Source organism: Vanessa tameamea, chromosome 14 (genome assembly GCF_037043105.1).
Source record: "Vanessa tameamea isolate UH-Manoa-2023 chromosome 14, ilVanTame1 primary haplotype, whole genome shotgun sequence".
Taxonomy (NCBI): Eukaryota; Metazoa; Arthropoda; class Insecta; order Lepidoptera; family Nymphalidae; genus Vanessa; species Vanessa tameamea.
Window position 1 is genome coordinate 8,010,302 of NC_087322.1, and position 14,344 is coordinate 8,024,645.

At 35.0% G+C, this 14,344-nt stretch overlaps 2 protein-coding genes across 6 annotated transcripts in view; one reads left to right on the forward strand and one right to left on the reverse strand.

Moving 5' to 3' along the window:
• The first annotated feature begins 2,939 nt into the window (after positions 1 to 2,939).
• LOC113398782 (isoleucine--tRNA ligase, cytoplasmic) lies at positions 2,940 to 7,106 on the forward strand. Its single transcript, XM_026637679.2, has 4 exons — positions 2,940 to 3,152; positions 3,226 to 3,331; positions 3,420 to 3,621; positions 3,692 to 7,106. The coding sequence occupies exons 1-4, from the start codon at positions 3,025 to 3,027 to the stop codon at positions 6,892 to 6,894; spliced, it is 3,639 nt and encodes a 1,212-aa protein (XP_026493464.2). The 5' UTR covers positions 2,940 to 3,024; the 3' UTR covers positions 6,895 to 7,106.
• A 708-nt stretch (positions 7,107 to 7,814) lies between these two features.
• Positions 7,815 to 14,344, reverse strand: part of LOC113398780 (dmX-like protein 2) — a 30,439-nt gene continuing 23,909 nt past the window's right edge. For 3 of the 5 annotated variants that reach the window (XM_026637675.2, XM_026637676.2, XM_026637673.2), the window contains 10 exons: positions 14,222 to 14,330; positions 13,265 to 13,348; positions 12,463 to 12,523; positions 12,001 to 12,248; positions 11,817 to 11,886; positions 11,669 to 11,743; positions 11,333 to 11,550; positions 10,902 to 11,007; positions 10,686 to 10,791; positions 7,815 to 10,234 (listed from right to left, as the gene is read on the reverse strand). In XM_026637675.2, the coding sequence (XP_026493460.2) occupies position 10,234; positions 10,686 to 10,791; positions 10,902 to 11,007; positions 11,333 to 11,550; positions 11,669 to 11,743; positions 11,817 to 11,886; positions 12,001 to 12,248; positions 12,463 to 12,523; positions 13,265 to 13,348; positions 14,222 to 14,330 (1,078 nt within the window). In that variant the 3' untranslated portion in view covers positions 7,815 to 10,233. Of the gene's footprint in view, positions 10,235 to 10,685; positions 10,792 to 10,901; positions 11,008 to 11,332; positions 11,551 to 11,668; positions 11,744 to 11,816; positions 11,887 to 12,000; positions 12,249 to 12,462; positions 12,524 to 13,264; positions 13,349 to 13,874; positions 13,932 to 14,221; positions 14,331 to 14,344 lie in introns of all 5 variants that reach the window. The other 2 variants (XM_026637674.2, XM_026637677.2) reach the window with 2 other exon arrangements.

Below are 14,344 nucleotides of genomic sequence, written 5' to 3' on the forward strand. Positions count from 1 at the left end.
AAATGTGTTCCATTGTATTCATATCTTTCTTCAAAAATATGAATACAATGGAAAAAAAGCAAACTATAAATCGGGAATTTTTCAGGGTTGCAAGAAGTCGGGGAGACGTCTACTTCTATAAGTGTAGGCTACCAAACAAATGCACATAATTGTCAAGAACAAAACAACACAAAAATTATGTTTTTAATCACACAAGGACCACAGCACCAGTGCCATACATCATGTTTTGAGGAAAACGAAAGAGCAAAGCATTAATTTATTAGTGCAAGAGGCTAGTGAAATTGCTATGAAACTAGAATCTACAGTTACTCTAAAAATACTTATTTAGTTTGACTGTACGATCCTGCATATTTGCATCAACGAGTTGTTATACTTATACAAGTAACTGTAAAAATTCATGATTTAGTGTCGTTTGCATCAGATCTTAATAATACAATTTATAGTAAAAAAATTTTTTTCATATACCTTCAACGTAACATCGTATGGAGGGTTTGTTACCCTAGTTTGTGGTAAAACTTTTCCCTCGATGATATATGTTTACCATCTACATCGATAATTTCTCTCACGTTGGAGACATGCCTGCTTTCGAATAGTTTTTTACCTAAAATTCAATTCAATAATAAGCGGCAACACATTCACTCGGAAGGGTTGGATTTCTAATTTTTTTTGGTACATTACTTACCTTTTGATATCGATTTCGCACGAAAAAAATGTAAATAGATTGATTGAAAACTACATTGGATTGTCGTCGAGGTCATAACGTTAATTATTTTCGATTAATAATGACCTCGAAGTGCGTATGAATTATATACTACTTGGGAAGGCGCCCGCGCCAGTCAGCTGGGCATGTACGTATTGTCACCATTGTTCCGCGAGATGGCGCAACAGTAGGCGCATCGCGATACGCACGGGGCCTATAAAAAATCGCAACTGGCAAGCATGGACACAATATAGAAATCGGATACGAAATTATGTTTGAATATTTTGATAATAAGTAATATTTAATATAATATGACGTCATCGTTCGATTAGCTTAAGCTTATTTTATTTATTTGGGGTAGGCATAACAAAACTAAAAAATAGAAAAAAGGATATTGCATCAACCATCCTTGTGATCAGCAATCTGCAAGACACTAATTTTTTGACACTAAGCTTTTGCTGCTAAATTAGTCGATAGATTTTGGCGACCATACCATACAGGTAATGTAAATATGTATGGGCATTGAAAGAGAAAGGTTTGCCTGGGAAGTGTGTAGAGTTAGTCCGTGCTATGTACAGCGGATCCTGTACCTACGTCCGATTGTCTGTCGGCAACACCGACCAGTTCAATGTGGCTATAGGGTTGCACCAAGGGTCAGCTCTAAGTCCTTACCTCTTCCTGCTAATTATGGACGCTCTAACGGCGGACATACAGGAGGAGGCACCCTGGTGCATGCTTTTTGCCGACGACATTGTACTGGTTGGTGAAGATGGACCTGAGATCCAGAGCAGATTGGAAGATTGGCAAACGATTGGAAACTGGAGAATGTTGGCTTAAAAATCAGTAGAACGAAGACTGAATACATTTTCTGCGATTTCGGCGGTATATCCGTTCCTGAAGCCATAGCGCTTGACGACGTGGCCCTTCCAGTTTGCTCCGACTTCCGGTATCTCGACGAGAATGGATGTGGATGGATATAGAGGTAGGGGACGACCCAAGAAACGATGGATGGATTGTGTGAAAGACGATATGGTTAGAAAGAATGTTACTTGTGAGATGACGTCTGACAGAGAAGTATGGAAGAGGAAGACATGCTGCGCCGACCCCAAGTAAAATTGGGATAACGGCATGAGGATGATGATACATATATTTATATGCAACAACCAGAGGAGTAGAGTTAGTTAAGTAAACAATATTTGAGTTGGAATTAACGCGATTATCATTGGTTGAGACTGGAGGGCCTGACTATAATTTATAAAATTAATTTAAGAACGAACCTACAAACCCCTCGGTGTTATAGATGTCCATGAGCGATGGTAGTTATTGATCCTCCTACTAGTTTGCCACCTATACCATTTAAAAAGAAAAGGATGATCATTAGTAGTTATGTGGTGGAACAGTGGAGTATGATAAACAAAGATTCATTATCCAAGAACCGTTTGTAGTGCACAATTAGCAAATCGCTTGAAATACATAAATCTAAGGTTTTTTATTTTTATTCCCTTTTCAATTGGAATAAGCTATTGTAGAGGCGCTTACTTTATCAACATATATCATATACATTTATCAAATATTCCTCGGTCGGTTTTTATAACATCCATGGATTAAGGGCGGCTCTATTCTATTCTGTAAATGAATAAATCTCATAGACTTGATAAATAATACAATTCTATGGAATACGAATGTAATGGAGATAAAAATACATATATTTTTTTAATAATTATCAAATAAAATTAAAACCCAAAAATCCTCTTAAAATGTAGGTATTATTATATTCAATAAAATGAACACTTAATAATGGCACTAGTAACAATAATCTATGGTATTATTAGTGAACATTTCCTAGTAGAGGAAAAAAATTGAAGTATAACGAAGTTTAAGTAAAAGTTGCTTAAAAATTTATCATGAGCCTATAGATTTAAATTTATCATAAACTATAAAACTTACAGAAATCGTTGTTTTGAAATTTGGAAAATGTTGATGAAAAATCAGATGAAGTTTGATTTAAAGACTCTTAAAAACTTATTAAACAAGAATAAGTTGGACCATATAATATACAACAATCGACGAAAAAGAAATTTATGCGAAGCCAACATGCGAATTTCCTTAGTTTCTTTTTTTTCTAGTGGATATCTATTTCTACAGATTGTTATGACTTTGACACAGCTATAACAAATTTTTTGACCTTCGTGTCAATTTCCAATATGACGACTGCTAACTGACGTTACATTTGACAAATTGTGGACGAAGTATCTGTCAGTGTCAAATTGCTGGCATGTCGTGGTTGTTCTCTGCGTGGAAGTTTTAAAAAGCGATATTTCATCATGTCGCTAAAAGTAGATAGGGTACCCGAAAACATAGATTTTCCTAAAGAAGAGGAAAAGGTGTTAAATTTTTGGAAACAAATCGATGCATTCCACACTTGTCTAAATCAATCAAAAAACAAACCCAGGTTTGATATCCTAACCTACATAATGAGACAAAAAGTAAAGAAAAACCTTGTTCTAATTAATTAACTATTACAGGTACTCTTTTTATGATGGACCTCCTTTTGCAACGGGGCTACCGCATTATGGACATATTCTCGCAGGAACAATCAAAGATGTAATCACTAGATATGCTCATCAGAAGGTGAGATATAAACACAATAAACCAGATTTATTATATATGATAATCAAATGAGTACCAATTATCTTATGTGTAAATTTGAACATTTCAGGGTTTTCATGTAGAAAGGCGTTTTGGCTGGGATTGTCATGGTTTACCTGTTGAATTTGAAATTGATAAAAATCTAGGTATAAAAGGACCTGAAGATGTTGAGAAGATGGGTATTGATAAATATAATGCAGAATGTCGAAAGATCGTAATGAAATATGCCAATGAATGGGAGATAATTATGACTCGTGTGGGTCGATGGATAGGTAAACAATATATTTCTCTACACATTTATATATAATATTATAAAAAAATAATCTTCCTCATTTGTTACAGACTTTAAAAATGATTATAAGACCCTGTATCCTTGGTTTATGGAATCTGTGTGGTGGGTATTTAAAGAACTTTTTAATAAAGGTCTGGTTTATCAGGGTGTAAAAGTAATGCCATATTCCACAACTTGCTCTACACCATTATCTAATTTTGAAGCTGGACAAAACTATAAGGATGTTGTAGATCCAGCAGTTGTTATTTCTTTTCCTACCCAAGAAGGTTTTTCTTTACTTGCATGGACTACTACACCTTGGACACTCCCCAGCAACCTAGCCCTCTGTGTTAATCCCAAACTTATCTATGTCAAAATAAAAGAAAAGTCAACAGAGAATTGTTATGTCTTACAAGAGAACCGATTTCCAGTTATATTCAAAAATATTGATGACTTTGAAATCATTGATAAATTTTTAGGGGAAAAGTTGAGAGGCTTAAAGTATACACCACTTTTTAATTATTTCGTGGAAAAGTGTCCTAATGCATTTCAGGTACTTACTGATGGATATGTTACTGATGATTCAGGTACAGGTATTGTACACCAGGCTCCATATTTTGGTGAAGATGATTTTCGAGTTTGCTTAGCTGCAGGTATCATAACAAGAGATCAAGACATTATCTGCCCTGTTGATGCTAGTGGAAGGTTTATAGAACCAGTAAATGATTTTCTTGGTCAACATGTCAAGGATGCTGATAAAAATATCATAGCAAATCTGAAAGCATGTAAAAGACTGATTCAATCTGGCCAGATAAAACACAGTTATCCATACTGTTGGCGCTCTGACACTCCTCTTATCTATAAAGCTGTGCCATCATGGTTTATAAGAGTGGAACAAATGAGTCAGGATCTTTTGAAATCCAGTGAAGCTACATATTGGGTACCTGACTATGTAAAAGAAAAAAGATTTGGTAATTGGTTGAAAGATGCTAGAGATTGGGCTGTTAGTAGGAACAGATATTGGGGGACCCCTATTCCACTTTGGATTTCTAGTGATAAGCAAGAAGTTATATGCATAGGTAGCATTGCAGAACTTAGTGCTTTAACTGGTAAAGAGATTACAGATATACATAGAGAAAGCATTGATCATCTAGAAATACCATCTGCAAGACCTGGGCATCCACCATTGAAAAGAGTGACTGAAGTATTTGATTGTTGGTTCGAATCAGGATCTATGCCATATGGTCAAAATCACTACCCATTTGAAAATAAAAAAGAATTTGATGAGATCTTTCCCGCTAACTTTATTGCTGAAGGTATAGACCAAACCAGGGGTTGGTTTTACACATTGATTGTCCTATCAACAGCACTATTTAATAAACCTCCTTTCAAAAATTTAATTGCTAATGGATTGATTTTGGCAGCTGATGGTCAAAAAATGTCTAAAAAAAAGAAAAATTACCCTGACCCTTTAGAAGTAGTTACTAAATATGGAGCTGATGCATTAAGACTCTACCTTATTAATTCTCCAGTAGTTAAAGCTGAAAATCTTCGTTTCAAGGAAGAAGGAGTTAAAGATGTTATAAAGGATGTTTTCTTGCCTTGGTACAATGCTTTTAGATTCTTAATGCAAAATGTTGAGAGAATTGTTCAAGAAGACAAAATAGACTACAAATACAATGAAAATGTAGTTAGAGAAAATGTGATGGACAAATGGATTACTTCCTTTACACAATCGCTTATTAATTTTGTAACCAAAGAAATGTCAGCATATAGACTGTATACTGTTGTACCAAGATTGACTAAATTTATTGACCATCTTACAAACTGGTATGTGAGAATGAACAGAAAAAGGCTAAAAGGAGAAAATGGACTTAAGGATTGCCAAGTAGCATTAGATACCCTATTTGGCGTTCTTTTCGATATGGTAAGGGTTATGGCACCCTTTACTCCATTTTTGACTGAAGTGATGTACAAAACTCTGCGTCAACTTTTGGTTGGAAGTTCTTTGGAAAGTGTACATTATAATATGATACCAGAACCGAAACTAGATTTGGTTGATACAAATATTGAAAGAGCTGTTCAAAGGATGCAAGCTGTAATTGAACTTGGTAGAGTTTTAAGAGATAGGAAAACGATCCCTATAAAGTATCCTCTACCAGAAATGATAATTATTCATCAAGACCAAACTTATTTAGATGATATAAAATCATTGCTTACTTATGTTGTAGAAGAAATGAATGTAAAGAAAGTCGAATTAACTAGCAATAAAGAGAAATATGGCATAACATTAAGGGTGGAACCAGACTATAAGATCCTTGGAGCTAAATTAAAAGGTGATTTCAAAGCTGTAACACAAGCATTAAAAGATCTGAATAATAGTGACTGTGAAAAGCTAATCGCCAATGGATTTGTTGAGCTAAATGGACAGCACATTGATGTTTCAGAAGTTAGAGTAATTTTCCAGGCTAAAGGCAGTGATCAATATGAAGCACATAGTGACAATGATGTTTTAATTTTGCTCAATGTTACACCTGACCAAGAAATGCTGGATGAAGGATTTTCTAGGGAAATAATAAATAGAGTGCAGAAACTTAGAAAAAAAGCGCATTTGGTACCAACTGATGAGGTTGATGTTTATTTTGAAGTAAATAAAACTTGTGACATATTACGTATCATAAATTCACACCGTGAATTTATTGAAAATACTGTAAGAGCACCTTTAAAATGTATGGAAGAACTTTTGCCATCTAAACCTCTCATTATTCAAGAAACACAGGAATTAAAAGGTTCCCAGCTAAAATTGATAATTACTTGGAGAAAAGATATAGAAATGCCAGTTAACCCTTGGGCTAACATAATTTTACATGGTATAAAACCACGTTTTGGAGTCACATCAAACAATGGTAGCATCATTCTAAAAGGAAAAGATAACAAATATCTGTCATTAGATAGTTTGTGCCAAGAAGTTGAAATTTTGTTTGGAATTTATGGAATGAAATATATGTTATGGTGTGATGGTGCTGAAGTAAAAAATACAAACAATCTTAATGGTAAAACCATTGTTGTATCACCTTCAAAACCGATCGACATTACTTCACAAAATAATCCATTTTGCAAGTTTGTAAACATAGCTAATGGTAAAAAAACTGCTACATTTTTCATAGAAAACCCTGTTGGAAAAATAACTCTTAATGAAGAACAAGCAGTAAACTTTGTTTCAGAGTATTTGGAAATTAATTCAACTGACGTTGATACAAAATTATTTAAATAAGTGGTTACTTTTATATTTCCCTTTGTAATTTCTCATGTTATGTGATGTTATTACTATGGAAAATTTGCTTTTACAGTTTTCTTCTTGGCTTCAAACTTACTTTCACTAGCCAAAGCTTGTGAATAGATATAGATACTAACTGCAGTATTCCACCACCTCATCTGTAGTTTATAGCGACATTGTTATTTATTTCAATAAATGCTTTTTATACATTTGTGTTATTTTATCTACGCTTTCTGGTCTCTGCCAGTTTTACGAAATTCCAGTAAGTTATATGTCATATGTTTTTAATAAATCATAATAATACGATGAGTAAATTTTCAACATTACTAAGGTTAAGGATAAGTACTTAGGTACGAAGTGAATTAGTTCGAAAGATTATGTCAATTCAGGCCCGTAATTGTAGACGTATTACGATATTTCCATAAACGAATGAAAACGAAAACTTGGGTATGCGGTAAATAGAAATTACTCTTTACACTTTGTACTTTTTGCCAAAAGCAATAGTTAGCACAGAATAATTCAAATGAATTCCTGGGGGGAAAAAAACGGGATTAGCGCATTAGTAGCGTATTAATAATATAATAATGTAATAGTTTCAATTGGTCCTGATCATGATATCTGAGACGATATCTCACAAAATTGAGTGAAATCTTAATTTTGTGTACCTACTTCCTCACTCTCTAATATTTTTAAATTAGATTTATAAATTACACATATTTATAATAATTCTTGTTCTGAGTACAATTATATATAATGCATTTTTGACATGCCTGTCACAAAATTATGGCTAGTATACGAAATGGAAACAAATAAATTGAAGCTTCTTGCTTAAATGTTTTTATTAATTTCTTGAAACATTTTCCGAAGTAAGTGTCCTTAATGTCGATGTCTTTTCTGTCTAAATAAAACACGTTAAATTAAATTAAACTTTATTTTAAACGTTCTCTCATAAATAAAACAAAATAAGCATTAAATATGATAATTGTCTATAATTCAATTATTTTGACACTTGTGTAAGTGTAAAGAGAATTTATGACACCTTAATAATTCGTGAATATTGATCTAAGAGGTCATTGAAAAAACGTCGCCGATATTGTAGTAAATATTTATTTGTAATAACAGTTTATTTAAATTTTATTACTGATAAAAAAAACCGTTACTTTTTAAAACACACTGACTGTTAAATCATTGATTTTATAATATATATTCATATATGCTTAGGATTTCGATATTTTATTTACATAAATCGTCACAATGAGAATAATGATTATTTCCTTGTTAAAAATCAAATTCACTTTTAAAATATCAAATTAATTGAACTAATATTTAATTTATAAACAATACATACAATTAGATATTTACATTTTAAACAATTTTCCATTTATGTATAATTCAAGTAAATCACAATTAACATTTTACAAAAGTTAACCATTTTTATATTGGAATTTATTTCTTACAAACTTGATCAATCAAAGGATTGTAGCAAAAATAATATAATTCGAATACTGCACACTGAAGAATATATAAATTGAAGGTAAATGTAAGGCAGATTGTTTAGAGCTTTTTTTTTTTAAATGAGACTTTTGTTTATGCCGAGGGTGCACAGTGCGATGGAGAAGACACGATGGAGATTGAACGGTACGGTCGAGATTAATTCTTTAGAGTAAATACTGGCGTGTAATTTTTTCTTATTATTATTATTAGATAAAAGCGCTTATGAATCGATCTATTCTTTTTTCGTCTGATATTATTTCGTGGCTCTACCAATTATTTAAAAATAATTAAATTTTACATATTTTCTGAATATTTTTAAATATAATTTTCGAATATAACATTTATTTAAAGTTAAAAGCTCTATACAAATAAAAGTTTACTTACGAGATTTAACATGATTAGGAAGTGATCCGAATTAGATTATTCAACGTGAATTGAAACGAGTTTTGAATTTTTATCATGCTTATTTTTTTAAACTATTGTCTATGTGATAATTGTGCAAATTCAAAACAATATGATCAATAATTTTGGTAACTTATTTAAATTGAATTTTAATAGTACATGCTGTACATAACTTTGGTGATTAAATAATATTAACCTATAATATTACAATTAGTTAACCGATAAAAACAACGAAACCGTCTATTGACAGTGTAAGACGTGTAGTAGATACGTATATATTTATGTTATAGTATGCGTCTTTTATAAATTCATACAGTTTTTAAAATAGGGCGTGCTAAAGTATACTATATAGTGCCTAATATGTTTATAATAAATTAATAAAAGAAAAGAAAAATGCTGAAGTTAAAAATACCGTAATTGTGAGCATACATAGGATTAGTTTTATAAAACCTTACAAAATAAATAAGATAGAAAACTAAGGTTCAGTGAAGTTATAAAAATAAGTGGTATAAGCCTTTATTATAACCAAATAATTAGTAAATAAAAATAATTTTGTATTTTATTGGAATAAAATGCCGGTCTGACGTCTGTTGCCCGATTATATCACAATACAGACACACGTACATGTACCGTTTGTGGCATTTATGTAAAAATAGTTTTAAAAAATAATATCGCAGCCACCTTTCATTCTGTGATCAATAATACTGTTCGTCAGAGCATAATGTTATGTATATTATTTTTATTGCTTATTTTTTATGATTTTAAAGAACGTATTGCTTTGGAAATTAATGTGGACGTGTAATTTCAAAAACATCACATTCATATAAATAATTATAAACACTTATACCTACTAATATAGGATGTGCGAATTAAAGAATATATTTTTTATTAAATGTTATAGATTACAATGAATGTTTCGAAATGTTCGTAGGACGCGAACGGACAATGTAAGTATATAGATAGACATAAATATATTTAAACATTACACATATCAAGCCACGACAACAAACGTACGGTAAATAGAAGTATATATTTTATTATGCGTCAACAAGTTACAAGTATAAGAGTATGTGCACTCTTATAAGCTAAATATCTCAAAGGGTTATCGTTAACAAGGTAAAGGCTTCGACCGCGGTCGAATTCATAAGTTTGCAAGTTATTGCACTCGAAGAGTTCCCACTCGGCGCTCGTCCGCGCAAGGACGATGCGCTAATAAATAACCGTTTATCTCATCTAGGACGAGCTTAGGATAAAAATAGCGAATATTTCGTACTAGATATAACTAAAGATTCATAATCATTTGTATTACGCTATAAGATACAACATCGCCTACTCAGTGACTAGTCTAACGGCGTACAATCACGTACGGCATGAACAGCGAAGAATAAACACATCACATCGGGACTCGGAACGCGGCATCTCGTTTCCTTATTCGCCACACCTGAAAAAATATATACGCAATGCGTATAATGATAAAAACGAAATATTCTAAACGTAAGTTGTCCATTTCATTGTTATAAGTTACATCTATAAAAAGATAAATATATTTTCATTTACGTAATCGGACAACGGTTTTCATAATCGTCCGAGCATGTAATAAAGTGATGGTAAGTGCTCACCAAAGTCTTTAGACATAGGTGTTGTACGAAATGCTAAGATGTCATATCTCTCTTACCTGTTATTAAACTGGGTAACTCACCCTTCAAGTCAGAAAGCAACAATAGCAAATATTGTTGTTTGGTAGAAAATCTGATCAGAGTGGGTGGCACCTATCCACCCGAGCTTGCACAAAGCCCTTCCACAAGTAATTTTTAGATTTTTTTTAAGGAGCAAAAATCACGAATAACTATCTTTTTATGAACGTTGCTTGGCTGACTATTAGAGGTGCTCACTATGTGTAGTGCGGGTGGTGCGCGTGGTGCGGCACGTCGCGCTCGGGCAGCTTGCGCACCTTCATGGTGCCGTCCGCGCCGCACGAGAACAGCCGTCCCGCTCCATCTGAACACAGAACAAATCCGAAATCGGTATTTTTAAAATGATTTATTTCAGATTTCTTCAAATACTAGGACACCTGATCACTGGTTACGTATTATACACGATGAAGTTACCTATATGTATTTGCGTTACGCCCTGGCCGATGTGCTTGAAGAACGAGCTCCGCGCATGTTCACCTGCGAATGTGTGCAGTAGCTGATGCGTAGCTAGCGAGAACACCTGAAATGAAAGATAAACAGTACATGTTCCTGTCCATGTCAAGTTATCAAGGTTTTCACTATTAGTTGCCTCAAAAACTTTTCAACTATAATTGCAATCGATGGTTTTCTCGCCACCCCTCAGATATATTCGTCATATCTTCCATTACGCATGCGCCACAAATTACGTCTGTGGCTGTGTGAAACGTGTGTGGCTCTTAGCTAATATTACTACAATACCGATAGCGTTGATGTGTTCAATATCATATTAGTGATAGCGTCCCGCTGCCTTCTGCCAAGCGCACGGCGGCGAGCCCTGCGCCGCAGTCGGAGGCGGCATGGCTCACCTTGATGTCGCCGTCGGCGGCGCCGATGGCGTAGTAGTCCTCGCGCGGCGACAGCGCCACGCACTTGATGGGCGCGTGGTGCGCGTTGAGCTTGTGTCGCGGCACGCGCGCGCGCAGGTCCCACACCAGCACGTCGCCGCGCCGCCCGCACGACACCAGCGCGCCCGCCTGCCCCGCCCACGACACGCACGCCGCGCCGCCCTCGTGGCACGTCCACGCTGCGCACCGGTATACCACACTTTACGATCGGATACAACACTTCTCGCCTACTCGGTCCGAAACTTTCATTTATTTATTTTAAATCTTTAATGCCACTGAACATAATGATCTACTCACATACTACTAGAGCCTTCTTGATCGGCATCAATGTGTCCCAAATGGCGACATTCTTACTCTCGGAGCTGTGGCCCGCTGAAACAGGAATAATCCTTTGTAAAAGGTCTTTCAAATCATATTTTTTTATAATGACATAAATATGAATTACCTGTCGCGACTAAACTACAGGAACCTAGGAAAACGAAGTCGCTTATTCCTTTACTGTGACACTGGTGAGTCTGTAACAGATTTACGAGGGTCAAATTAAAACCTTAAAAGGCTCAGATGAAAAATATCTCACAAGATTAGTATAAATATGGAGACGTATACGCCCGTCACGTCGGAATACTCACAAAGAACGGTCTGGGCGAGGCCTGCGCCTGGTTGGCGACGCCGGCGGCGACGGGCGCGGACGCGGACGGGTGCAGCTGCCACAGCGCCAGGTTGCCGTCCGCGTCTGACGCAGCGAACTTGTTGCCGTAGTCGGAAAAGCGCACGCGCGTCACCTTGGCGAAGGCGCCCGGAGCCCGGGGCGACCAAACGCACGACGGGTGGCCCCACTCCCACAGTTGGACCGAGCCGTCCGCGCCACCCGTCAGGTCTGAAGGAAAACAAGAAGGATTCACAGTGAGAGGCCGCAAATACTTTTGTTGGGTAAAGACCATCCATGCTAATGAGGTTTCATTCTACAACGCCGTTCCAAATCGGTATATATTTTTCATGCATTTTCATCATATCATTTTACTAAGACCTCTAAATAGTACTAACCTTATTCATGTATTTTTTTTTTACCAAATATCAAAACTTTTACTTACATAATGGTTGGGAAGGATGTGCTGCCATTCGCTTAATATTGTCAATTTTGTGTTTTAGTACCTGGATAAAATAAACGTTTCATTATTAATAATTAATAGTAACACTCCGGGACGTTAGATGACATCGAGCCTTTTTAAGATCATTTCCATTAAATTTCATAAATATTGAATATATCTTATAACCATTTATGGAACCGAAGCGAAAACGCTAATAATCACAAAGCGATTACTATGACATAAAAAGCCAGAACACATTGATACATACTAACGATAAGCTCCAAATAAAACGATAAGCAACCATTTGTATACTTTACATTTAAAGCCTAATATCTAACTGAACAAGAATTGTAAAATAAAACCACTATAACTGCTGATTTTTTGTAACACAGGCCGCAAAATCTACAATGAGATGGATAAAATAAAACAAGAATGATTTAAACCAAAAAGGTAAAGAAACCAATGAGACTGGCTCATAAAAGAAAAAAATAATATATCACAAAACGAAATAAGAAAAAATAACAATAATGAAGACCATAAATACTGCAAATTTAAACATTCATTAAAATAGAGTGCGAATCCGGTAAAGAAGAAAGTAATAATAATTAAAATGAGAGTGCATTTTGGAGGATGTCATTCAGAACAGTCACGCTACGCAAACAGAATGAATTCAATATGTTTCAAGATCATAAAGAGCGTCGCGTAGTGTTACAAATCCTGGCAAACATCGGTCTACGGGGTTAATTGACAATTTATTCGTACGTTCGGGATGGAGGAGCGTGGGAGGGGTAAGGTTACCACTGACCGGTTTCATGAGAAGCTTGGAGCGATGCATCACCAGACGACAGTATTTCGCGTCGTGGCAACCCGGGAACTGCAGGCCCTTCACCTGCGGCCAACACTCGGTTACATCCATACATCTTACACTCACACACTCGCATTATCTCATTAGGACGAAACTAAACACGACCCTGCTCTACTTGCTATCTCATCACCTAATTCAGGAACGAACCTTCCTAAAATATACTTACTAAGATCATTGCTACCTCCTAATAGAATATCCCTCTCACAAAAGTCTAAGCTTTCATAAATAAAATACTTATATGTATGTTTATAAATGGCCGTAAATTAATGTTATTCGCAGAAAGAAGAGTTTTAGTTTGTTAAAGTACTATTAAAATAAAAGCGAAGCGCTTTGGCGGCACGCAACAAGATTACGTCAAAAACAAACACATAACCCACACCATACCAACTGCCCGATGCTACCCGAATGAGTGAATGTCAATAATAATAACAAGTCAAATCACGTGCATATATATTGATATTATAAAATGACAAACGATATTTAAATTAATATTATTTCATTCTCTTATTCAGGAAGACATATGCCGTTAGTAAATACATCGTGCACGTACTGTGACAACGTACGCTTCATGACCAGTTGGTTTTGATTGACTTGCCCTTCGCTCGTGCTGTGAATTTTATATAAGTCCAAATTGAAGGAATTAGTAAACTAATTTGTTTGTATAAAAATATGAAACTAGAACTTAATAAGAAAATAATACATGTTTTTTTAATTGCTATGTTTTTATTATATTGTGTAAATTTGGTCGCGAATGTTGTACCGTGTGAGTTAGATATTTAGTATTAAAATTACATAAATACATTAGTTTATTAAATATATATTAGGAATATTATTCTTGTTAGTTGCTTGTCTAATCTAGCATTTTGTTATATAGAAATATTTATGTTGAATACTTACCACGCTAGCACCTCTTCCAGTCTGGCTGGCCATGCCCACGGGAGCTTGTGGCGCGTTGGGGTTGAGTGGCGAACTGTTACCAGTACCAGGCACTGAACCACCGTTACTTCTATACCAACAAAT

Excerpts from the sequence above, each read along its gene's own strand:
- LOC113398782 (XM_026637679.2), top strand. The coding sequence starts at position 3,025 with ATGTCGCTAAAAGTAGATAGGGTACCCGAAAACATAGATTTTCCTAAA. Across the intron at positions 3,153-3,225 it reads CAATCAAAAAACAAACCCAG|GTACTCTTTTTATGATGGAC; the intron begins GTTTGATATCCT and ends TAACTATTACAG. Across the intron at positions 3,332-3,419 it reads CTAGATATGCTCATCAGAAG|GGTTTTCATGTAGAAAGGCG; the intron begins GTGAGATATAAA and ends TGAACATTTCAG.